Source organism: Oryx dammah, unplaced genomic scaffold, assembly GCF_014754425.2.
Source record: "Oryx dammah isolate SB20612 unplaced genomic scaffold, SCBI_Odam_1.1 HiC_scaffold_11, whole genome shotgun sequence".
In the NCBI taxonomy this organism is placed as follows: Eukaryota; Metazoa; Chordata; class Mammalia; order Artiodactyla; family Bovidae; genus Oryx; species Oryx dammah.
Window position 1 is genome coordinate 26913958 of NW_024070195.1, and position 25508 is coordinate 26939465.

Here is a 25508-nt window from a genome sequence, read left to right on the forward strand (position 1 = left end):
TGAAGAAAGCTGAGCACCGAAGAATTGATGCTTTTGAACCGTGGTGTTGGAGAAGACTCTTGAGAGTCCCTTGGACTGCAAGGAGATCCAACCAGTCCATTCTGAAGGAGATCAACCCTGGGATTTCTTTGGAAGGAATGATGGTAAAACTGAAGCTCCAGTACTTTGGCCACCTCATGCAAAGAGTTGACTCATTGGAAAAGACTCTGATGCTGGGAGGGATTGGGGGCAGCAGGAGAAGGGGACGACTGAGGATGAGATGGCTGGATGGCATCACTGACTTGATGGATGTGAATCTGAGTGAACTCCGGGAGATGGTGATGGACAGGGAGGCCTGGCGTGCTGCAATTCATGGGGTCGCAAAGAGTCGGACATGACTGAGCGACTGAACTGAACTGAACTGATTATACCTTCAGGAAATTGCAGAAAACGGGTATGTCTGGATTGCAGGATTTATAAAATGGTGGTAGCTGATGAAGCTTCTTGGCCTTATGCATTATGTTAAAGAGTTTGGGTTTTCTCATGAAGGCAGTGCCCTGGGGCTGGATATTTTTAAGCAGGGAAGTGACATTATTAGATCCGATCTTAGAGCCATCACTTTCGGCAATACAGCGGATGTACTGGAAGGGGCACAGTGAAAAGTTGAGAAGGCTGTTAGGTGTTTTAGAAAAGAAACTGAAAGATCGAGTGAAGACACTGGAGCTAAAAAAGGGAGAATGAATTAGGGAAGTACTGAGGAGGTAAAAAATTCCTAGAATCAAGTGGCAATTTTGATGTGAGGTGAGGAGGTGATACTTCCTAGGTTTCAGGTTCGGAGATCTGGGTCCATGGTGAGGCTAGAACAAAACCTCCTTCCCACTACTTTTTAGTTGAGTGTGTGTGCCAAGTCGCTTCAGTCATGTCCAGCTCTTTGCAACCCTATGAACTGTAGACAACCAGGCTCCTCTATCCATGGGATTTTCCAGGCAAGAATACTGGTGTGGGTTGCTGTGCCCTCCTCCAGGGGATCTTCCTGACCCAGGGATAGAAGCTGTGTCTCTTATACCTCCTGCATTGGCAGGTGGGTTCTTTACCACTGGTGCCACCTGAGAAGCCCGTTTAGTTGAGTGACTCTGGCAAATTACATGAGCTATTTCTGCCTCAGTTTTCCTATCTCTAAAATGGGAGCAGGAACAGTCATGCTTATTTTAGCGAGTTTTATAGGAACTGGTAAATTAATGGGGTCACAAAGAGTCGGACACAGCTTAGCAACTGAACAACAACAGCAATGACAATATTTATTTATTAAAGGCTTCTCTGGTGGAAGTGGTGGAATGGTGTCAGGTACCTGGTAAACCTGTAGACACAAATGTCAAGTTTAAGTTTCAGTGGGAAGTGTGGGTGGCAATATATAGAGGACAAATAGATTAATGAGAAAGCACAGAAGAGAGGACTGTGCTAAATGTATATATTTGAGGGTCATCAGCCAAGCATGAAATCAAAGCTGTGAGACAGAGATGGCTTTTAAGGGTAATGGAGGAACCTGACCTCAGGAAGGAGAAAGGAAAATAAACAGCTATAAAGATAGATGGACAATGAAAAGAAAATGATGTCTTGAAACAAAAGGAGAGATTTGCAAGAAAGAGGGAGTGGTTAGTAGTATGAGATACAGCAGAAAGAATAAAATCAGGATAGTAAATTGATCATCTTATTCCAGCCTTTAACTTCTTTATTTTTGTTGTTGTTTAGTCACTCAGTTGTGTCTGACTCTTTTGCAACTCCACAGACTATAGCTTGCCAGGCTTTGTGGGATTTCCCAGGCAAGAAACTGCGGCGCATTGCCATTGCCTTCTCCAGGGAATCTGCATAACCCACGGACTGAACCGGCACCACCTGCACTGGCAGGCGGATTCTTTATCTGCCACCAGGGAATCCCTTTATTTTTTTAACAATGCCTGTCAAATATACTTTTGACCCAAAATGTTACTTTGCATGTTGAACAAAGAAAAAAATTTCCTGAAGGAGAGTAACTTCTAATAGGTTTAATGCCACTTATCTCTTCTTTAACAACTTCATGTTTTGGCTTAAAATATAGTCTTAAGTACAATTGAACAGATTCAATATCATGTTTGAAAATGAGCAGTTGTCTCTATTGAGTGAGGTCATCAAGCTTTTACATACTTTCATGAGTAGCAAGCTTTCTATTGGATGATGGAATGAATCACTAGGTTTAAGGAGAAAGTAGATTTACCCCTGTCTCCATCCCCTTCCTCCAGCCTTCCCTCACTTTCTCTTTCACTGAATGCCAACTCAGTGACAAGCATTCTTCCGCTGACTTGAGTATTCAGCAGTGAGCCAGACAGATACGATTCCTTCCTGTACTATTTTGTTGGGGGAAATAGACAATAAAATAGTAAAATAAAAGGGGACATAATTTTAGGTGTCAGTGCATGCTCTGAAGGAAACTAAATAGAGAAGTGAACTGAAGAGAGGTGTTGGCACCATGGATTAGGTAGTCAGTGAACAACTTTCTGAAGTCAATGTGACTTGAGACCATGGCGACAACAAAGAGCCAGGCTTGCAAAGATTTGAACACAAAGTTTCAGATGGAAGGAAGACCTGGTGCAGAAGTCCTGAGACAGAGCAAGCATGTGCTTCACATAGCTGTGAGGCAGAGAAGCAGTCACTGTAGCTGGAGACTAGTGAAGAGCAGGCATGGGTTTCACGGGGTGGGCTGGAGTTTCAGCTATGCTGTGTTGTTTCTAAAGCAATAAAGAACACAGTTCAGTTCAGTTCAGTCGCTCAGTTGTGTCCGACTCTTTGCGACCCCATGAATCGCAGCACTCCAGGCCTCCCTGTCCATCACCATATCCCGGAGTTCACTCAGACTCACGTCCATCGAGTCTGTGATGCCATCCAGCCATCTCATCCTCGGTCGTCCCCTTCTCCTCCTGCCCCCAAACCCTCCCAGCATCAGAGTCTTTTCCAATGAGTCAACTCTTTGCATGAGGTGGCCAAAGTACTGGAGCTTCAGCTTTACCATCATTCCTTCCAAAGAACACCCAGGGTTGATCTCCTTCAGAATGGATTGGTTGGATCTCCTTGCAGTCCAAGGGACTCTCAAGAGTCTTCTCCAGCACCACAGTTCAAAAGCATCAATTCTTCGGCACTCACTTTCTTCACAGTCCAACTCTCACATCCATACATGACCACAGGAAAAACCATAGCCTTGACTAGACGGACCTTAGTTGGCAAAGTAATGTCTCTGCTTTTGAATATACTATCTAGGTTGGGCATAACTTTTCTTCCAAGGAGTAAGTGTCTTTTAATTTCATGGCTGCAGTCACCATCTGCAGTGATTTTGGAGCCCAAAAAATAAAGTCGGACACTGTTTCTACTGTTTCCCCATCTCTTTCCCATGAAGTGATGGGACCAGATGCCATGATCTTCGTTTTCTGAATGTTGAGCTTTAAGCCAACTTTTTCACTCTCCTCTTTCACTTTCATCAAGAGGGTTTTTAGTTCCTCATTACTTTCTGCCATAAGGGTGGTGTCATCTGCATATCTGAGATTATTGATATTTCTCCCAGCAATCTTGATTTCAGCTTGTGTTTCTTCCAGCCCAGTGTTTCTCATGATGTACTCTGCATAGAAGTTAAATAAGCAGGGTGACAATATACAGCCTTGATGTACTCCTTTTCCTATTTGGAACCAGTCTGTTCCATGTTCAGTTCTAACTGTTGCTTCCTGACCTGCATACAGATTTCTCAAGAGGCAGGTCAGGTGGTCTGGTATTCCCATCTCTTTCAGAATTTTCCACAGTTTATTGTGATCCACACAGTCAAAGCCTTTGGCATAGTCAATAAAGCAGAAATAGTTGTTTTTCTGGAACTCTCTTGCTTTTTCCATGATGCAGTGGATGTTGGCAATTTGATCTCTTGAACATCAGGGAGTTCATGGTTCATGTATTGCTGAAGCCTGGCTTGGAGAATTTTGAGCATTACTTTACTAGTATGTGAGATGAGTGCAATTGTGCGGTAGTTTGAGCATTCTTTTGCATTGCCTTTCTTTGGAATTGGAATGAAAACTGACCTTTTCCAGTCCTGTGGCCACTGCTGAGTTTTCCAAATTTGCTGGCATATTGAGTGCAGCACTTTCACAGTATCTTTCAGGATTTGAAACAGCTCAACTGGAATTCCATCACCTCCATTAGCTTTGTTCTGATGCTTTCTAAGGTCCACTTGACTTCACATTCCAAGATGTCTGGCTCTAGATGAGTGATCACAACATCATGATTATCTTGGTCATGAAGATCTTTTTTGTACAGTTCTTCCATGTATTCTTGCCACCTTTTCTTAATATCTTCTGCTTCTGTTAGGTCCAGACCATTTCTGTCCTTTATTGAGCCCATCCTTGAATGAAATGTTCCCTTGGTATCTCTAATTTTCTTGAAAAGATCTCTAGTCTTTCCCATTTTGTTGTTTTCCTCTATTTCTTTGCATTGATTGCTGAAAAAGGCTTTCTTGTCTCTTCTTGCTAGTCTTTGGAACTCTGCATTCAGATGCTTATATCTTTCCTTTTCTCCTTTGCTTTTCGCCTCTCTTCTTTTCACAGGAGCTATCCCACGTTGAAGGTCAGGAACCCCTTGTCCAAGGTAAGGAGCAGCGGCTGTGCTTTGCTGGAGCAGCCGTGAAGAGATACCCCACCCCCAAGGTAAGAGAAACCCAAGTAAGATGGTAGGTGTTACAAGAGGGCATCAGAGGGCAGACGCACTGAAACCATACTCACAGAAAACTAGTCAATCTAATCACACTAGAACCACAGCCTTGTCTAACTCAATGAAACCAAGCCATGCCTACGGGGCAACCCAAGATGGGCGGGTCATGGTGGAGAGGTCTGACACAATGTGGTCCACTGGAGAAGGCAATGGCAAGCCACTTCAGTATTCTTGCCTTGAGAACCCCATGAACAGTATGAAAAGGCAAAATGATAGGATACCAAAAGAGGAACTCCTAGGTCATTAGGTGCCCAATATGCTACTGGAGATCAGTGGAGAAATAACTCCAGAAAGAATGAAGGGATGGAGCCAAAGCAAAAACAATACCCAGCTGTGGATGTGACTGGTGATAGAAGCAAGGTCCAATGCTGTAAAGAGCAATATTGCATAGGAACCTGGAATGTCAGGTTCATGAATGAAGGCAAATTGGAAGTAGTCAAACAAGAGATGGCAAGGGTGAACGTTGACATTCTAGGAATCAGCGAAATAAAATGGACTGGAATGGGTGAATTTAACTCAGATGACCATTATATCTACTATTGCGGGCAGAAATCCCTCAGAAGAAATGGAGTAGCCATCATGGTCAACAAAAGAGTCCGAAATGCAGTACTTGGATGCAATCTCAAAAATGACAGAATGATTTCTGTTCGTTTCCAAGGCAAACCATTTAATATCACAGTTATCCAAGTCTATGTCCCAACCAGTAACGCTGAAGAAACTGAAGTTGAACAGCTTTATGAAGACCTACAAGATCTTTTAGAACTAACACCCCAAAAAGATGTCCTTTTCATTATAGGGGACTGGAATGCAAAAGTAGGAAGTCAAGAAACACCTGGAGTAACAGGCAAATTTGGCCTTGGAATGCAGAATGAAGCAGGGCAAAGACTAATAGAGTTTTGCCAAGACAATGCACTGGTCATAGCAAACACCCTCTTCAACAACACAAGAGAAGACTCTACACATGGACATTACCAGATGGTCAACACTGAAATCAGATTGATGATATTCTTTGCAGCCAAAGATGGAGAAGCTCTATACAGTCAACAAAAACAAGACCAGGAGCTGACTGTGGCTCAGATCATGAACTCCTTATTGCCAAATTCAGACTTAAATTGAAGAAAGTAGGGAAAACCACTAGACCATTCAGGTATGACCTAAATCAAATCCCTTATGATTATACAGTGGAAATGAGAAATAGATTTAAGGGTCTAGATCTGATAGATAGAGTGCCTGATGAACTATGGAATGAGGTTTGTGACACTGTACAGGAGACAGGGATCAAGATCATCCCCATGAAAAAGAAATGCAAAAAAGCAAAATGGCTGTCTGGGGAGGCCTTGCAAATAAAGAACACTAGTGAGTTCAAAATCTGCAGAAAATTGCTTTTTTTCCATTGTATTATTGATTCATTTATTTTTTCTAACACTAGCAGACATACAATCGAGAATGAGGCCAATGAGTGAATATGTAAGTCAGTTCTTATAGTGTTTATATATTTATAGTGAAGTAAAGTAATGCTCAAAATTCTCCAAGCCAGCCTTCAGCAATACATGAGCCGTGAACTTCCAGATGTTCAAGCTGGTTTTAGAAAAGGCAGAGGAACCAGAGATCAAATTGCCAACATCCGCTGCATCATGGAGAAAGCAAGAGAGTTCCAGAAAAACATCTATTTCTGCTTTATTGACTATGCCAAAGGCTTTGACTGTGTGGATCACAATAAACTGTGGAAAATTCTGAAAGAGATGGGAATACCAGACCACCTGACCTGCCTCTTGAGAAACCTATATGCAGGTCAGGAAGCAACAGTTAGAACTGGACATGGTTCCAAATAGGAAAAGGAGTACGTCAAGGCTGCATATTGTCACCCTGCTTATTTAACCTCTGTGCACAGTACATCATGAGAAACGCTGGGCTGCAAGAAGCACAAGCTGGAATCAAGATTGCCAGGAGAAATATCAATAACCTCAGATATGCAGATGACACCACCCTTATGGCAGAAAGTGAAGAGGAACTAAACAGCCTCTTGATGAAACAGGAGAGTGAAAAAGTTGGCTTAAAGCTCAACATTCAGAAAACAAAGATCATGGCATCTGGTCCCATCACTTCATGGCAAATAGATGGGCAAACAGTGGAAACAGGACCAGAATTAGAAGTTATTTTAGTCATTTTAAATCTTTGTCCTTCAAGCCTTTGCCCAAGGATTACCTTTACTATGAACATTTTTTGTCTCCATTCAGTGGGTTTTAGTGTATATTTTCTTCTGGTTCATTCTATCATTCATATCATCTTTATTGCATTCATTTTTATGTTATGAAATGGTATGTTCTCATGAATGTCTTCTCTGTATTAGATGATAGACTACAATATTTTTGTAACCCTTGTACCTAGGACATATTACACTTCTGATAATGTGCCATATGACTGACTAGTGTATATATAAATTAATGAACACATCTAAGTTTGTCTTTCAGCTTAATACCATTTTCTTGCAATACATCCAGTCTCCTGACATTTAAATTTCAACATCTGTGAGGACAGACTTGTAGTGTTAATGTATAAATGACTTATGTTTCCCCATCCTCATATGGGAGAAATAAATGGGGGTAAAAACACATTGAAAAAATTGGTGATCTTGTACAAATCTAAAGTATTTTCAATCTTATTCTGTCTAGGAGAGGAAGACTTATAAAAATGCCTGACTCAAAGCCTGTTCAATAAACATTGGTTTGTTGAGTGTTTTAAATGTTTGTATTTCTTTGCCCAGGAATAGCTGTCTGTACGCATCCTTTTCATCCCTGCCCTTTTTTCAGATGAGACATCATTTCCATGCTTTAATTTGTGTGCTTTGTTATCTTAGATATCCGTGATGTTAACATGTTATTGATCCAAATGTGCAACTCGATGGAAAGTGTTTTAATCTTATGCATACTTTCAAAATTGCAAATGGAAAATTCTCTCGTGATAGTTTGTAGGAGAATTTCAGAGAGGGATAATCAGTAATAATCTATGTGTGTCTTTAAAACTTAATAGAAATCTCCTTGATCCCTAAGTAGACAACACATGCCCCACATTTCAGTGTCCCTGAGGACTCTGCAGAACATTGTGCCTGGCCTGTCAGAGCCAGGTCACACGATGCACTGCCTAGTCATTCAGTAATTATGGTAGGAGCTGGGTTTTTAGCCTAAAAGTTGTCACATATTGTTTTGCAGAGCCCATGATGGGTATTTGTCAGCCCTGTCTCACATTTGTAGCCAGGAGCCTAAGGTCATCATTAGCACATGACTTTGATTGTCAGGAAATGAAGTACTACGTGTATGGAAGTTTCATTGCTTCCATGATTGGGAGTTTCTCAATCCTAAAGAAGAAGAAAAATCCATACACAGTTTATTGCCTTCCAAACTGACAGTTCTGTAAGGCTCATTGGATGATTAAGTAATAAGAAAGAGACAAACCAGAGAAAAGTGTAGATTAAAACATATCCTCCAGCTTAAAGCTACAATACCCAGTAGTCAGACTTCTTGAGTTGCCAGAGAGAATCCTCTGATGATGTTTGTTTAAAAATAATATATTAAATAAAAAACCCAAGCCAAACAAAAATATATTCTTTCAAGTTTATAATTAAAAATATAACAAATTAACTATGCATTTCATATGCAAATTTAAGGGTACATAGATATCTGTGAAATAGTTTGTAACTTAGCTAATATAGATCACCAGCCAACAAATCAGTTTCTGTCTACACTGATCGTTCTCTAATCAAACTACTGGTTAATAAAAAGGTGAAATCAAAATAATGTGGGTTATAAATATTGTACTTATTTAACTACAAGGGCAAAAACATAAAAGCTCTGCTCTTTATAGGTTCAGCAAGCACTAAACTCCATTTCTGTGAGGTCCTAAGAAGATTGGTAGCCAACACATATTTCAATATCAGACCAAGAATAGAAGTATATGTCTATTTTCAGATGGATATTAGTTCTCTGACGAACTTCACATTTTTCTTAAATGTATAGGTTTTTAAGCAAAATCTATCTTGGGTTTGTCTCTACTAGACAGACTTAACAGTAACCATTTTGGTAAATAAACCTTAAAATATGCATTTTTTTTATGTCAGTTATACCTCATTAAAGCTTTAAAAAATTTAATGGTTTAGAGAAGCAGAAAAACAAACGTAATTTGGACCAATTTTTATTCTTTTGATGAATAAGTACTTATTGATGAGTATCCTTGAAATATAATCATTTACTGTGTTTAGAATATGACCTGTACAAAATATAACACATGTACAGAAAACTTCATAAAATAAACAGCACATAGTTCAACTAAACAGGAATCCATGCTAGTGGGAATGTATGGGATCTCATGATTGTTTCAATTTGCAAACTGAACTGAACTAAATGTGATTTGAGCACTTTTGAAATTTTTCTTGTCTATTGGGTATCTTTTTTTGAAGTAGCTACTCTCTTGCCCCTTTTTAAATGATGAATTATCTTTTTTATATTGATTTGTTGAAGTCACTTATATATTTTGGAAAGTACCTTTTGTTAGTTATATGTGTTGCAAATCCCTTTGCCTACTCTGTGGCTTGCTTTTGCAGTCTTCTAATGGTGTTTCTAGATAATTGGAAAACCTTTATTTTAATATAGTTCATTTTATAGATCTTTCCCTAGATGAACTGTATATTTTGACTGAAATATGGTAGGCAAGCATATGCTGTATGGTTTTAATCTTTTTAAATTTGCTAAATTTGCTTTAGGGTCATCATATGATCCATATTTGTGAATGTTTTATGGAAGCTTGAAAAGAATATATTTTCTTTATGAGTCTATTTCTCATCTACACCTATTATTGTATTAGTCAAAACTGTTACATCCTTATTACTTTCTTGTTTATTTTATGAGCAGTTGTGTTTAATTTGACACTGTTATTTTAGGTATATCTACTTTTTCTTATAATTCTTTTCTTTTTTCCTTTTTTTTAAAAAAGAATTAAATTTATTTATTTTAATTGGAGGCTAATTACTTTACAATATTGTACTGGTTTTGCCATACATCAACATGAATCTGCCATGGGTGTACATGTGTTCCCAATCCTGAACCCCCCTCCCACCTCCCTCCCCGTACCATCCCTTTGGGTCATCCCAGTGCACCAGCCCCAAGCATCCTGTATCATGCATCGAACCTGGACTGGTGATTTGTTTCTTATGTGATATTATACATGTTTCAATGCCATTCTTCCAAATCATCCCACCCTCTCCCTCTCCCACAGAGTCCAAAAGACTGTTCTATACATCTGTGTCTCTTTTGCTGTCTCGCATACAGGGTTATTATTACCATCTTTCTAAATTCCATATATATGCGTTAGTATACTGTATTGGTGTTTTTCTTTCTGGCTTACTTCACTCTGTATAATCGGCTCCAGTTTTATCCACCTCGTTAGAACTGATTCAAATGTATTCTTTTTAATGGCTGAGTAATACTCCATTGTGTATATGTACACACAGCTTTCTTATCCATTCATCTGCTGATGGACATCTAGGTTGCTTCCATGTCCTGGCTATTATAAACAGTGCTGTGATGAACATTGGGGTACACGTGTCTCTTTCAATTCTGGCTTCCTCGGTGTTTATGCCCAGCAGTGGGACTGCTGGGTCATAAGGCAGTTCTATTTCCAGTTTTTAAAGGAATCTCCACACTGTTCTCCATAGTGGCTGTACTAGTTTGCATTCCCACCAACAGTGTAAGAGGGTTCCTTCTCTCCACACCCTCTCCAGCATTTATTGCTTGCAGACTTTTGGATCGCAGCCATTCTGACTGGCGTGAAATGGTACCTCATTGTGGTTTTGATTTGCATTTCTCTGATAATGAGTGATGTTGAGCATCTTTTCATGTGTTTGTTAGCCATCCGTATGTCTTCTTTGGAGAAATGTCTGTTTAGTTCTTTGGCCCATTTTTTGATTGGATCGTTTATTTTTCTAGAATTGAGCTGCAGGAGTTGCTTGTATATTTTTGAGATTAATTGTTTGTCAGTTGCTTCATTTGCTATTATTTTCTCCCATTCTGAAGGCTGTCTTTTCACCTTGCTTATAGTTTCCTTTGTTGTGCAGAAGCTTTTAATTTTAATTAGGTCCCATTTGTTTATTTTTGCTTTTATTTCCAATATTCTGGGAGGTGGGTCTTAGATCTTGATGTGATTTATGTCAGTGAATGTTTTGTCTATGTTCTCCTCTAGGAGTTTTATAGTTTCTGGTCTTATGTTAAGATCTTTAATCCATTTTGAGTTTGTTTTTGTGTATGGTGTTAGAAAGTGTTCTAGTTTCACTCTTTTACAAGTGGTTGACCAGTTTTCCCAGCAACACTTGTTAAAGAGTTTGTCTTTTCTCCATTGTATATTCTTGCCTCCTTTGTCAATTTTGCTTTATTTACTCTGAAGCTATGATGCTAGGCACATACATACTTAGTATTCTTATGGGTGAAGTGAGTCTTTTTTACTGTGGAGTATCAGATTGTTTTCTGCAAGAGGATTGGTTTAAATTACCTAGTTCACTGTTTGGGGGACAAACTATAAGTGAACTCTGCTAGAAAGACACGGCCCTTTCTCTCCAGGAGTGTACTGTAAAGAGGAGGAAGCCTAATAGAAGGCACTTAGAGTACAATTTTGAAGCACTGAGGGAAACACGGTATGTATGGTAGCCCACAGAAGGCCCCTTAACACAGATGTAGTTGACAGGGAGGATCCTAGAGAAGGTTGCCTCTGAGCTTGGTTTGGTCTTGTTTGGGGACTTGGTTAAGATGGCTCAGCTCTTTAGTGTGGCAAGGAAACTGACAGGCAGGGGAAGGGAGTAGTTCTAAAGGCATAAATTTGTTTCCAATCATTTGCTATTTTAAACCATTTTCCAATGTTTGCAATTATAAATAGATAACACTGCAGAGGAGAACTTTGGGCATTCACCTTTGCCTGTGTTCCATACTATTTCTTTAGGGCAAGTTCCTCAAAGGAGACTTACTGCAGCAAGGGGCCCAGACCTTTTTATGCACAAAAGGGGACATCTAGTTCAAGGTCATAGGAGGCTTTTAGAAATAAACTACAGTGAAGCCAAGTTTTGAGGGGTGATTAGCAACAAGAGAAGGCAATGGCACCCGACTCCATTACTCTTGCTGGAAAATCCCATGGACGGAGGAGTCTGGTGGGCTGCAGTCCATGGGGTTGCTAAGAGTCGGACACGACTGAGCAAATTCACTTTCACTTTTCACTTTCATGCATTGGAGAAGGAAATGGCAACCTACTCCAGTGTTCTTGCCTGGAGAATCCCAGGGACGGTGGAGCCTGGTGGGCTGCCGTCTATGGGGTCGCACAGAGTCGGACACGACTGAAGTGAGTTAGCAGCAGCAGCAGCAGCAGCAGGAACAAGACAGGATGAGGTAGGCATATAGAAGCCTGGGGAATCTCATGGACACACAGGAGGGTAGAGGGAGCAGTAAGTAAGTAGTTTAGTGTATGTTGGCTTAGTCACCAGGTATGGAGAGTCATGCTCAAAGGGTGGACTTTAAGTGTAAACTAGGTTTATAGTTGATTCTACCAAAGAGTTAATAAAATCATATAAGGCCCTTTTCCCTTTTTCTTACCTTTGAAGTTCATGGAATCCATTTGTACCATATTCCTCGAATCATTATAACAGTTATCTTTTATATGCCAGAACTTACTTTCCTTCCATCTCCCCAGGTGATTTTAGCATCTGGAACGTATTCTGTTTCCCCTCCATTGCCCACCATCATCCTAAATTGTGACAACTTCTCTTTACTTCTTTCGTGTTCCTCTGTGGCCACGTGTTCACCGATGGGACTTTTCAGCCTAAGCCCAGCTCCCCCACTTTTTAGCTGTATCATTTGTTAAATGCTCCTTAACCTCTCTTTGTTGCCATCTCCTCATGAGAACCTTAGCTATATCCATCACTGGGTTGTGAGAATTCAATGAAATCACATATGCAAAAACACCTGGCTTGCCTCTGCAGCATGGCAACAACAATTTCCCCTCTATTGTGAGTATCTGCATCCATCAAGGCTGAAAATGCCTTTTGTTACAGTTTAGAGCATCTCTAAGCAGCTTTAGAGAGGAAAATCAGAGAATTGCATGATTCCTAGATCCTTCTCTTAGCTGTGGTTCCTCTCAATTAGGGACAAAGCCCAGGCTGGTGAGGGCGCTTCACCTTTCTTTTGCTGGATTTGAGCATACAGTGAGGAGTTTGAACTTTAAGGCTTTTCATTGAACAGCTTCTACACATTCAAGAGACACTGTTTTCATGTTAACATAGCATGTCTTTCCTTCTCTTAGGTCATTCTTGCCTTCTTTCTGCTTGGTCCCTATTCTCCATGTTTCCCTCCCCCCACATCACAGTGAAGAATCCAAACTCTGGCCATTTCAGATACTCAAAGATCACGGCAGGCTGACTAATTTTGCCCAGACTTTCTGTGAAAGCTCCGCATGTGCTGCTGTTTTGGGTTGCATAATTGATTTAATCTCTGATTTTAGAGGAACGTTGAACTCTTTTCGTGGGACTCTGCATACATTTCTCTAGGGCAAAAGCTGTCCTACTTTTTTTTTTTCTCTCTGGTATCTGTTTAGTGCTAGGCCATTTCCCCCCCAAGAATCTAAACTACCCTCCGTGAAATAAATGAAATCACAGTTGGAAAACAGCTTACTGGACAGACTTCAAACCGCCAGATAAGAGCTATGCCACACACATTTTCTGAACATTCTCCTCCTCCCCAGCATCCCTTCTTTCTGCTCTAGCACTTCTTTGTTTTGGCTAAGAGGATATATTAATCACTCAGCTGAGTACCTAGGTGGAACCACCAAGTACTTTACCATCTTATTGAGAAAACAGGCTGTGGGGTCTAATTCTTGCATGCCCATTGTCATACTGTTTGACTGCAGGAAAATTTACTTATCTCTCTGAGTCTTACTTTCAACAGTCATTTGTAGACCGATGGCTGTGAAGCCTGGACTATAGAGCTAGGTATGCAGCAAGCTGGCAACTCACACTGAGCTTTTGGCTTCCCAGGTATAGATGGGGTGCCAACTGGGGAACATGATTTTATGCCCCTGAAAGACCACTTAGCCAAAAGAACAACCAGGCAATTTTAAGTTTCCATTTACTTCGTATCATATTTGGCAGCCTCATTCTGGGTTGTGTTTTCAGGCATTTCAAAGTGGAAAGACATGTTTGATAACAGATGTGTTTTGTCAGCTTCTTTTATCCAGTTTGGAGATAATCTCATTAGTTGCTTCTTTAAAAATCTAGTAAGTATACTAAGTTGCTTCAGTCATGTCTGACTCTTTGCGACCTTATGGACTCGAGCCTACCAGGCTCCTCTGTCCATAGGATTTTCCAGGCAAGAGTACTATTTCCTTCTCCAGAGGATCTTCCAGACCCAGGGGTCAGACCCACATCTCTTACTTCTGCACTGGCATTGGTAGGCAGGTTCTTTACCACTAGCGCCACCTGGGCTTTGTAATATTTTATATCCTCTAAAATATATTCCTGAAGAAAATAATCTTTGATAGGTTCATACTCAGAAACACAGTTTCAGTAATTTCCCCAAACAAGTCTCTTTCTGTGAAAGTGACCAAACTCTGCAGTTTACATCAACAGGTTAAGGTCAGAAGTAATTCCCAACTGCTCATTGAACATCACAGCCTGAAGATTGCGTCCTTATGCTGTTAAAGGAGTTTAGGCTTAGATAATAACCTGTTATTTGTTTCATAAAACACAGCACAAACAGACCATTGTTCAAATTCAGATCATTGCTTACTAGTTGGATAAATTTGGATGAATTCCTTAGCCTCTGTTTCTCGTTCTGTATGAGTATTTAACACTGAGATGAGATCTTACTTCTCAGGTGTGTTGTGAAGATTAATTGCTAAAATACATGTAGAGCAATGTGGGGATCCAGCCATAGACAGCGTATCAGTCAGGTTTTGCTGGAATAATGCTGGGTAACAAAGAATCCCCAAGTTTCAGTGGCTCTCAACAACAAATATTGATGCCAGACTCAGTTTCACTTGGTTCAAGCTAAGGGGTTTTGTTTGGGTCTGCTGCATATGTTTCTTCATCCAGACCCTGGGGGCTACTTAAGGAATTCTCTTTTCATGGCAGGAAATGTTATTTAGATCATAAAAGATCAGATGAAACGTGTCCAGCATTTTAAAGCATCAACTCAGAACTGGCATTACTGTCACTTCTACACAAATTTCATTGGCCCAAACAAATCATGTGACCAGGCTCACTATTAATAGGTCAGGAAAGTACACTCTGCCTTAAAAAGAGTGAATATCCACTGAGCAGTAATCCGGTCTCCCTCAGACAAGTTTACTGCATCTTATTTCTCTACTTTTTCTTATTTCATCTGTGCAACATTGGCTGTTTTCCACTTACTCTATTTTATAGCATCTGTTTTGCACCCTCAAAATTACATCACAACTTCCTTCTATCTCCTTAACTTCAAATAAATTTACATTGTATATTTTTCTTTTTAAACAGGTACTTCAGATAATCCCTTAGAAAAAGAAAAAAAGCTTCTAATTCACCTTAGAGCTTCAGAGGGAGTCTTTTGTGACCGTTTCAATGGAATTCATATTGATCCAGGAACAGTTGGTAAGAGTATAATGCCATTCTTATTAAAAATGAAATGTATGCATTTTCTGATGGGGAAGTATCATTCATAGAACACCTGCCAAATTCCAGGCACTCTTCCAGAGAATTTATATTTATGATTTCATTTAATGGCTCTCCTATAAGGAGTATCTGTTCTAGAGATGTCAAAACTAAGACTCAGAAATGATAAACAATATGCTGAAACCCATACAGTGTTATGCTGTCAGAACCTTAGATTTTTATCCAGACTGGTCAGACACCAAAGGCTGGACAGTCTGTATTATCAACTTTGAATACTGTGTGGTTATTCATAATATTTTAAAACTGATAGATCTATAGATTACTAGGAAACATTTACTGTTGACAATTTCTTCATTTGAAACTGCCACAGTACCAAGTCCTATTTTAAAATTCATCTACAGAAGAATAAAGAAACTGGGACTGAGCTTGTATAAGTATGATGTAAGGGCCACACAATAAAGCAGTTTTAAGGGAAAAGTATAAGAGACTTTTTACCGATTTCTGGTATTTTCTTTTTTTCTCTGTATGGCAATTCCAATTTTATAAGATCTCAGTCACTCAGTAAAATGGAAACAATCACGTTAGGATAGTATGAGGTTTGATAACCTAGTTTCATAAAGTATAGCCATTGCCATATAATACTTTGATAGTGCTTTATTGCTTCCAAATGATTTTTCATATGTGCTATTTATTTTATCTTTTTATGAACATGAGGTTAAGGAATACTTTACTTTTTTCCAAGTTGACAAACTGGATGGATCACAACAGGAACAGACTTTTTTTTGTCTGGTAACCACTATGTTCCATGGAGTGCCACCAAAGACATGAACTAGACTTGCATTAAGAGTATATGAGGGTGTGCAGCTTGATTCCCAGTGTCAGCTGTATTGCCAAACAAGTGTTTTTTGAAAATTTCTCTGATGCTAAATTGAAAAAGGAATGAAATGTTTGTCACTGCATGAGTAAAATTTAAAATAATCTCTACGAGTATTATAATCTTCTTGAAACAAATAAGAAATTGTGTCGTTTTGCAGTAAACTTTTGGTGACTGGGAATGATCAGGAAATCTTTCTGGTAAATTAAAGGAAATAAAATGGTTTATGTTAAAATCTTTGTTGTTGGAAATTCTTCTAAATTACTCCATGTTCCTCTCCTGTCTAGCTTTCTTAGCTAATAGTGGAAAAGATTAATTTTTTGATAATGATGATATTTATTATTGTTATGAAAGACTGATTCCACAACATGTCCTGAAAGTGGCAATATTGTTTTCATTTCCACTAATCCTTATTTTAGTTTTATTATCTTCTGACTTTTTGCTGAGAGTATGGTAAAACTGTGGGTGCTGACACAAATAGTTGATTAGGTTCTAATTAATTGAGCTTTTTTTAGTTCACATTGGATGAAAGCCCAAGGCATACTATTTATGCCTGACTATTGTTTACTTCCTTTATTTATGCATTTGCTGCTAAAAATTGTGAAATCTTTGAATTTCAGTAAAAGGGGTACATTAATCCAAGGGTATGAAGGCAATCAATCCATTTGGGTGCAGGAAGAAAATACTAGAAACTTCTATTCAAACATGTATAAATATATTCATTTGTATGTATGGTTATTTATCTAATAACAAATAAATAGACATGTTAAGGGTGCACAGTCATAATTTTGGTGCTGCCTGATTTCATGCTCAAAACATGTTTAGATGACTAAAATATGGAGAATTTTGCCTCATGTGATTTTAAATGGCAATAAAATGTGTAAGAGGAAAGACCTGAAGGAATAAAACTGGACTTCATCAAGCATGTCCCTGGTAAGACTTTAATTTATGAGTCTGAAATAAATTATATTTTGAAACAAAGGAGTTAGAGATCTATCCTTTGATATCTGTGATGCAAAAAAAACAAACAAACAAACAAAAAAAACCCACTGTGGTCCAACCACTGAAAATAAAGCTCATAGCACCAAATCTCTTTTTTCAGGAAACAAAATTACCCTTTTCTTCAGAAAATCTACTGTATAATACAAAATATCAAAACCAGTTAGCTTCCAACAGAGTTGCAAATGGTTTGGAGACACTTAATGGTGGAAATCTAACTAGTTAGCTGTTAGAGTGGTCTGTTTTCCAGCTCTTGGATTTCTAGGTGTGATGTAGCATTCATTTCTCTATAGCTTTAAAGAGAAAAATGTTTCATAGCTATGTGAGATATAGGTGACCTGCTGAAAATAAAGCACTTAAATGTTCTTTTTATAATAAGGTGGACATCTTAACATATAGTTTCTGTATCATGTATCTTACACAATAAGTGCTCCAATGAATTTTACTTGTGTGGTCTTAATTTTCTTGGAAGGAGTTTCCTTTCAAACTGTTGCTTCTTTTATTTTCAGGAGTGTTTGGGAAAGTTCAGCTTCATAGTGCTTATCCTAAAAAATCCTGGACACGTCTTGGGGCTGACATTGCTTCAGGCAATGAGAGGTAAGGAATGAGAGTAATTTAGGGGGATATATTTTTTGGTTTAACTTGCTTTGGCTGGAGGTTTTGTTACAATAGGAAATTAAATTTTAGATTAAGAATCATAATTCAAGGTTAGATAAGTGGGAAATATTAAAGGCTACAGGGATTTAAAATATACTCTGTAATATAATAGGAGAACAAAACAAGCAAAAGGTGGGGGAGGATATAATTTATTTAAGGAGTAAATTTTATTTATTTATTTTTATTGTTTATTTTTAAACTTTTTGTTTTGTATTGAGGTACAGTTGATTAACAATGTTGCAATAGTTTTGGGTGAGGTTCTCAGCCATATATATACATATATCCATTCTCCCCCAAACTCCGTTCCTGTCCAGGCTGCCACATAACACTTGCAGAGTTCTATGTGCTGTACAGTAGGTCCTTGTTGATCCATTTTAAATACAGCAGTGGGTACACGTTCATCTCAAACTCCATAACTATCCCTTCCCCCCATCCTTGCCCCTGGCAACCATAAGTTCATTCTCTAAGTAAGGAGTAAATTTTAGATAATACAAGTTTACTGCTGTCAGTAACTCTTTAAAAAATATGAATTCTATGAGATAATAGATAAAATATGAGGTGGGACTACAATATCTGAATTGAAATGATGAGATAAAATGAGTGAGATGAAGTATATACAGAATGTTATGGAATTTAAATTCAATGATGGAATTTAATAATACCTTGATGGCAATAAAGAGTGAAATCACCGCTGCCTCAAAGTGAGTGCATTTGTGCATGCTAAGTCGCTTCAGTCGTATCTGACTCTTTGCGACTCTATGGACTTGTAGCCGGCCAGGCTCCTCTGTCCATGGGATTCTCCAGGCAAGAATATTGGAGTGGGTTGCCAAGCCCTTTCCCATGAAATGAGTAGGCAACATAAAAAAGAAACTGATGGAATCTACATGAATGAAGAGATAAGATCGAGAGATAAAATAATAAAAGAGAAGGTATTAGAAATAGAGAATAGAAAATAAAAGCACATTTTGGTGATGGCTCTTTTTAATAAGAGTCCAGAATAATGACACCACAAAGAATAATTAAAACTTAACTAAGATACACATAAAAGACTTGGAATTAGTTCCATTTCATTTGAACAACATTGAGAATCATGACTGCTCCAAATCCTCACAGCACAAGAAAAAACAGTGAAAAAAGTAAAAGAAAAACAAAAGAAGACATAAAGCTTGATAACATTAGAATTCTCTACACCATTAAATGTCAGAAGGTAGTAGTGCAAGAATCTATACATGTGTAGGGAAAAATGATTAGAGGCAAAGGTTTGGCTTATAAACATAAACCCTGCTAAAATGCTGTTCACATATGAGAGCAAAATATACCTTTCACTTTGCAAGAACTGAAAAAAATTAAAAACTGTGTTCTAATAAAGAGATTGAACTGAATCTAAAATTTAAGAATGCAAATGAAATCCAGAAATTGTCAAAAGGTTAATAAGAATAGGTATAGTAAGGAAAGTTTTACACTAGATAATATAGAAATAAAGTAAATCGCTAAAAAAAAGTGATAGGAAATTACCAGAAACAGAAATAGTAATGAAAGTCTAGATATGAGTATAGATACAGTAAGGAAAGTTTTATACCGGATAGCATAATATCTTATGTTATATATGAAATATATAAAGTAAATCTCTAAAAAAAGAAAGGAAATTAACAGAAACAAAAATAATAATGAAGGCAATGAAGTTTGCTTACCTCTTTCAGTTTAAACCTTTAAATTAGATTACAATTTTAAAGAAAATATGAAGAAATATGACTAAATAGTAAAGACAGTTTAATTGCTATATATAAAATATATGTTTACCCCAATATAATTATAATTAAAAAGTTTAATACATTTTAATAAATTATATACCACATAATCACAGTAAAATAAACAGAGATTAACACAAAATTTTAGCCAACTGTCTTAATCTTTTGCAAGATGGAAGAAAAAAAATGATATATCCTCCCCTAAATAACTTTTGTATCAAAGAGATCAAACTTTTATCAATAGAATACTTGGAAAATAATAGTGATGCAAATAATTGAATAAGACATCATACATGTCATCACATTAAATGCTTTTATTGTTGAATAAGAAAATATAAAAATAAATGAACCAGGTTGTTAGTATTAGAAACCAGAAACAAAATAACCACAAGCCTAATGAAATCATTCCATACCTGATAAAGACAGAAATTGGTAATTTACAAAGTAGGAAATTAGTAGACTTGATTTTTTTTTTTAGAGGTACTGGTATAATCTTTAATAACTAAGCACACAAAACAAAATATAATTCAGAAATGGGGATTCAAATATAATAGGTATCAAAGAGATTAAAATTGTAATCTAAAAATACATATATCTATAGAGTATCATTCTGAAATTAAGAAAAAATAAGTTATATATAGAAACATATATGATCATAATTGTCTAAAGAAGACTAAAAATTGAGAGAACCAATAACAGCAAAAATCATAGTTATCAAATATTTATTTCCAAGAATACATTCTGTTCAAATAAATTTATGACATGTTCTTCTACCCATTCATGCAGTCAACAAACACTTATTGTGTTGTAAAATCTATTCTATAGCATAGAAAAATATGTGAAGATTGCCAATTCGTTTTAGCAAGCATGTATAAAATAATTTTTAAAACAGCTGCTAAAGATAACTCAAAAAGAGAAAACTGAGGCAACATCCAAGTTGTATCCTAAATAAAACAGCAACAAATGAAATCCAGTAATTTATTGGAAAATGAGTGATTAATTCAAGCAAAGCAGGATGGTTTGAAATGAATTAATTAATATAACTTACCTAAATAAAAAAATATAAAGACTAAGAATTTGTTTAGTTTGGTACAAAACAGAAATGCATTTAGTAAAATTCAGCTTGCATTCTTGGAATAAATGATAAATTAAGACTATAACGATATGTTTCTTAATGGGGTGGTTTAGTCATTAGTTGAGAATCACTGCTTTAAGTAATAATACAAAATAAATAATTAAAAAATCTCTCTTATACAAGCAACTTTCCTTTCTATTGAAAAACTGACATTAAAAATCACAGTATATTACAGCTATCACTAAAAATAGTTTACAAATTTTTAGCCAATATATTGAATCAAGTAAATACTGTAACTAAAAAAATCAGCTGTAACTACCAAGAGGAATTCAAATTATCTTTTTTTTTTTTTGCAGATTATATACACTTTTTTTCTAGAAAAGTAGAGAATCATCTGAAAAAACAGGAGTGTTCAGTAAGAGCACAAATCAATAGCCTTTTAATATGTGAGCAATAACATTTTAAATTACAGTGTACAGTGTTATTTAAAATTTCAATTGAAAATATCTATAAATAAACAAGTGAAATTATAGGAGCCACAGATCTGTAAAACACTAGTCAAAGGCATAAAGGAGACCAGAATAAATGGTGACGCAAAACATAAATGGAAAAACTCCATGTTTTAAACGTGTCAATTTAATGCAAATTTAATCACAAACCAAATAAATGCATTTGGGATCTGACTCGTTAAATCTATGTCTTTTGGTATAATAAATACTTGAAGATAGCCAAACATCATCAATTATTTAAATACATACATATATATGTGTGTGTATATATGTATATTGCATCCCTGGTAGCTCATCTGGTAGCTCAAAAATCCTTCTGCAGTACAGGAAACCCTGCTTTGATTCCAGGAAGACCCACTTGAGAAGGACTAGGCTACCCACTCTAGTATTCTTGAGCTACCCTGGTGGCTCAGCTGGTAAAGATTCTGCCTGCAATGTGGGAGACCTTGGTTTGATCCCTGGGTTGGGAAGATCCCTTGTATATATGTGTATATATATATATATATATACACCACACACCTTTAATGTGAGTAACTATTGTTATTGGCACCAGAACTGGAGAGACTACACAGCAATAGACTACATAGCAATATTCAAATAGAATTGGAATAAATTAGCATTTCAATTTTAAGGGCTTCCCATTTAGTTGAAAATTTGTGCTGGAATAATTGGTCAATGCTTTGGAAAAATATAAAATTAGATTCCCACTTTATCCTTTACTGTAAATTATCAGTTCAGTTCAGTTGCTCAGTCATGTCCAGCTCTTTGTGACCCCATGGACTGCAGCATGCCAGGCTTCCTTGTCCATCATCAAGTCCCAGAGCTTGCTCAAACTCACGTCCATCGAGGCGGTGATGCCATTCAAGCATCTCATCCTCTGTCATCCCCTTCTCCTCCTGCCTTCAATATTTCCCACCATCAGGGTCTTTTCCAGTGAGTCAGTTCTTCGTATCAGGTGGCCAAAGCATTGAAGCTTCAGCTTCAGCATCATTCTGGACAGATTTCCTTTAGGATTGACTGGTTTGATTGCAATCCAAGGGACATAGTTCAAAAGCATCAGTTCTTTGGTGCTCAGCTTTCTTTATAGTCCAACTCTCACACTCATACATGATTACTGGAAAAACCATAGATTGGACTATACAAAACTTTGTTGGCAAAGCAATGTCTTTGCTTTTTAATATGCTATCTAGGTTTGTCATAGCTTTCCTTCCAAAGAGCAAGTATACTGTAGATTATAGATGACTTTAAAATGACTAAATGTTATAAAGCAAAACCATAAAATTATCTGAAGAACATTTAAGTAAATATTGTATGATTTTGAACTAGGAAACACTTGTGGGATCATAACAAGAATGACAACAAACATAACAGCGAGAAATAATAGATTTGGCAACATTAAAAAGACCAGTATTTTTGCATGTCAGTTACAAAATAAAATGGCAATTGACAAATGAGAAAATATTTGCAATATACAATAGTACGTATGGAGGGTTAATATTTTTGTATGTAAAGCACTGTTAAGAATAAAAAGAAAACAATATGAATACCAGAAGATTAATTGCTAAACAGTTGAATGAATTGCATGAATCACAAAAGAAGACATGCATCTGACTAACAAACATATGGAAAAATGTTCTGTACTAGAACCGAAATAAATATTAAGCAAATGAAAATTAAATACCATTTTAAAATTTCAAATTGGCAAAAGTGAAAAAGAATGAATTCCAGGTGACAAAGGGGAAGAGATATAAGCAGTGGGGATGGGGGAGAAATATTACATATTAGCCTACTTTTGTAACTAAAAATAATATTTATGTATGCATATATGTAAATAAATGTCTGAAAGACATATAGCACAGCAAGGAAACTTGATGAGTTGATAGATAGCTGCTGCTTTGGTGTGTTTTTCTCTAAGTACAGAATATCTTAATAGAAAGTTGTTATTTTTGTAGTTATGCTAACATTGTTATATATTTCAACACAATTTTTGTGAATTCTTACCATATGTCAGATATTGAACGGTTGCCTGAATATACAATTATCAGTGAAAATTGACATGATCTCTGCCTTCAGACATTAGTCAAATAAAAAGTAATGTAAAATTACATCTATGATAGAGGTTATGAAGGAAGGTGGTATAGAATTCTAAAAACATGAGAACTTGAGGCAATGATTGAGGTTAGAGAAGGCTTCCCTGAAGAGTGGTTTCAAAGGTGGGAAATGAAAGATGAGTGGGCATTCACTAAGCAAAGTAGGGGCAGGGTGTGTGTGAAGAGTACTGTAGCCAGAGCAGACAGTGCTTCAGTTCAGTTCAGTTCAGTCGTGTCCAACTCTTTGCGACCCCATGAATCGCAGCACTCCAGGCCTCCCTGTCCATCACCATCTCCCGGAGTTCACTCAGACTCACGTCCATCGAGTCGGTGATGCCATCCAGCCATCTCATCCTCTGTCGTCCCCTTCTCCTCCTGCCCGCAATCCCTCCCAGCATCAGAGTCTTTTCCAATGAGTCAACTCTTCACATGAGGTGGCCAAAGTACTGGAGCTTCAGCTTTAGCATCATTCCTTCCAAAGAAATCCCAGGGCTGATCTCCTTCAGAATGGACTGGTTGGATCTCTTTGCAGTCCAGGGGACTCTCAAGAGTCTTCTCCAACACCACAGTTCAAAAGCATCAATTCTGTGGTGCTCTGCCTTCTTCACAGTCCGACTCTCACATCCATACATGACTACTGGAAAAACCATAGCCTTGACTAGACGGACCTTAGTTGGCAAAGTAATGTCTCTGCTTTTGAATATACTATCTAGGTTGGGCATAACTTTCCTTCCAAGGAGTAAGTGTCTTTTAGTTTCATGGCTACAATCACTATCTGCAGTGATTTTGGAGCCCCCCAAAAATAAAGTCTGACACTGTTTCCACTGTTTCCCCATCTATTTGCCATGAAGTGATGGAACCAGATGCCGTGATCTTCATTTTCTGAATGTTGAGCTTTAAGCCAACTTTTTCACTCTCCACTCTCACTTTCATCAAGAGGCTTTTTAGTTCCTCTTTACTTTCTGCCATAATGGTGGTGTCATCTGCATATCTGAGGTTATTGATATTAGTCATTCAATAAATAGCTGATGAGTATTTACTGTGTGCCGGGTGTGGCTATAACCACTGTACATTTAAAGGCAATTTGAAGAAATGGGTGTCATCTGGGAGTCTACATCTTAGTGGAGGGAGATAGACGATAAACAAACAAATTGAAAAATATAAAGGACATAGTTACATAGTTGTAGATTATAAAATGTGCTACTAAGGAAATAAACTGGGTGGTATGATCCAAGATAGCTGGGGGATATGAGGTGTATCCTTTTACACTGAGTGGACAGGGAGGATCTTTGTAGAGAAGGGAAATGACAGAAGCTAAGTCACATGGTACCTTGTTTACATGTGAGGGATCAAAGGGAAAGTTACAGAGAGTTTTATACAGAGGAATTGATGGAATCTGATTTAGGTTTTGAAAACTACTTGGACTTCCCTGGTAGCTCAGTGGTAAAGAATGTGCCTGCAATGCAGGAAACACGGGGTTCTATCCCTGGGTCAGGAAGAGCCCCTGGAGAAGGAAATGGCAACCCACTCCAGTATTCTTGCCAGGATAATCTCATGGACAGAGGAGCCTGGTGGGTTACAGTCTGTAGCGTTGCAAAAGAGTCAGGCACTACTTAACACTACTTAACTACTAAACAGCAACAATTGGCTGCTATGAAGTTGATGTATCATGAAGACAAGGACAGAAGGTGGGGTATCTGGAGGTCAGCTAAGGTCAAAAATATGGTGGCTGGGACCGGGGAGGAGGCAGTGGAGATGGAGAGAAGAAATGATACTGTCTGATTGCCGATGTACTGAATATTGAGGTAGGGGGAGTCCTGCAGGTTTTTTGATTGATCAGCCTGGTGGGTGGTGGAAGAAAGCACTGATTTGGGGAGACTGGGAGAGGAACAGACTTGTCAGAGTGGATGATGGCAGGGATGTGCTAAGTTGGAGACACCAAGTAGAGATGTGAAGAAGGCAGGTTAATTCAGAACACAGGGCTCAGTGAGACCATGACAGTGAGTCATCCTGTTGATGAAGTAGATGGTGTCGCTGATCTAGAAGTGTATCAACTGGGAGAGGAGAAAATTGGAGCCTGGACATGAGATTGAGACCAGTCTAATTTTTTAGAAGTTGATAGAGGA

The 25508-nt window shown here is 37.8% G+C and overlaps 1 protein-coding gene across 1 annotated transcript in view; it reads left to right on the forward strand.

The window, feature by feature from the left end:
• The window catches only part of PKHD1 (PKHD1 ciliary IPT domain containing fibrocystin/polyductin), a 452170-nt gene that overhangs the window by 288352 nt on the left and 138310 nt on the right, over window positions 1-25508 (forward strand). The window contains exons 53-54 of the mRNA XM_040249475.1: window positions 15296-15409; window positions 17813-17900. Coding sequence (XP_040105409.1) covers window positions 15296-15409; window positions 17813-17900 — 202 coding nt within the window. The remainder of the gene's footprint in view (window positions 1-15295; window positions 15410-17812; window positions 17901-25508) is intronic.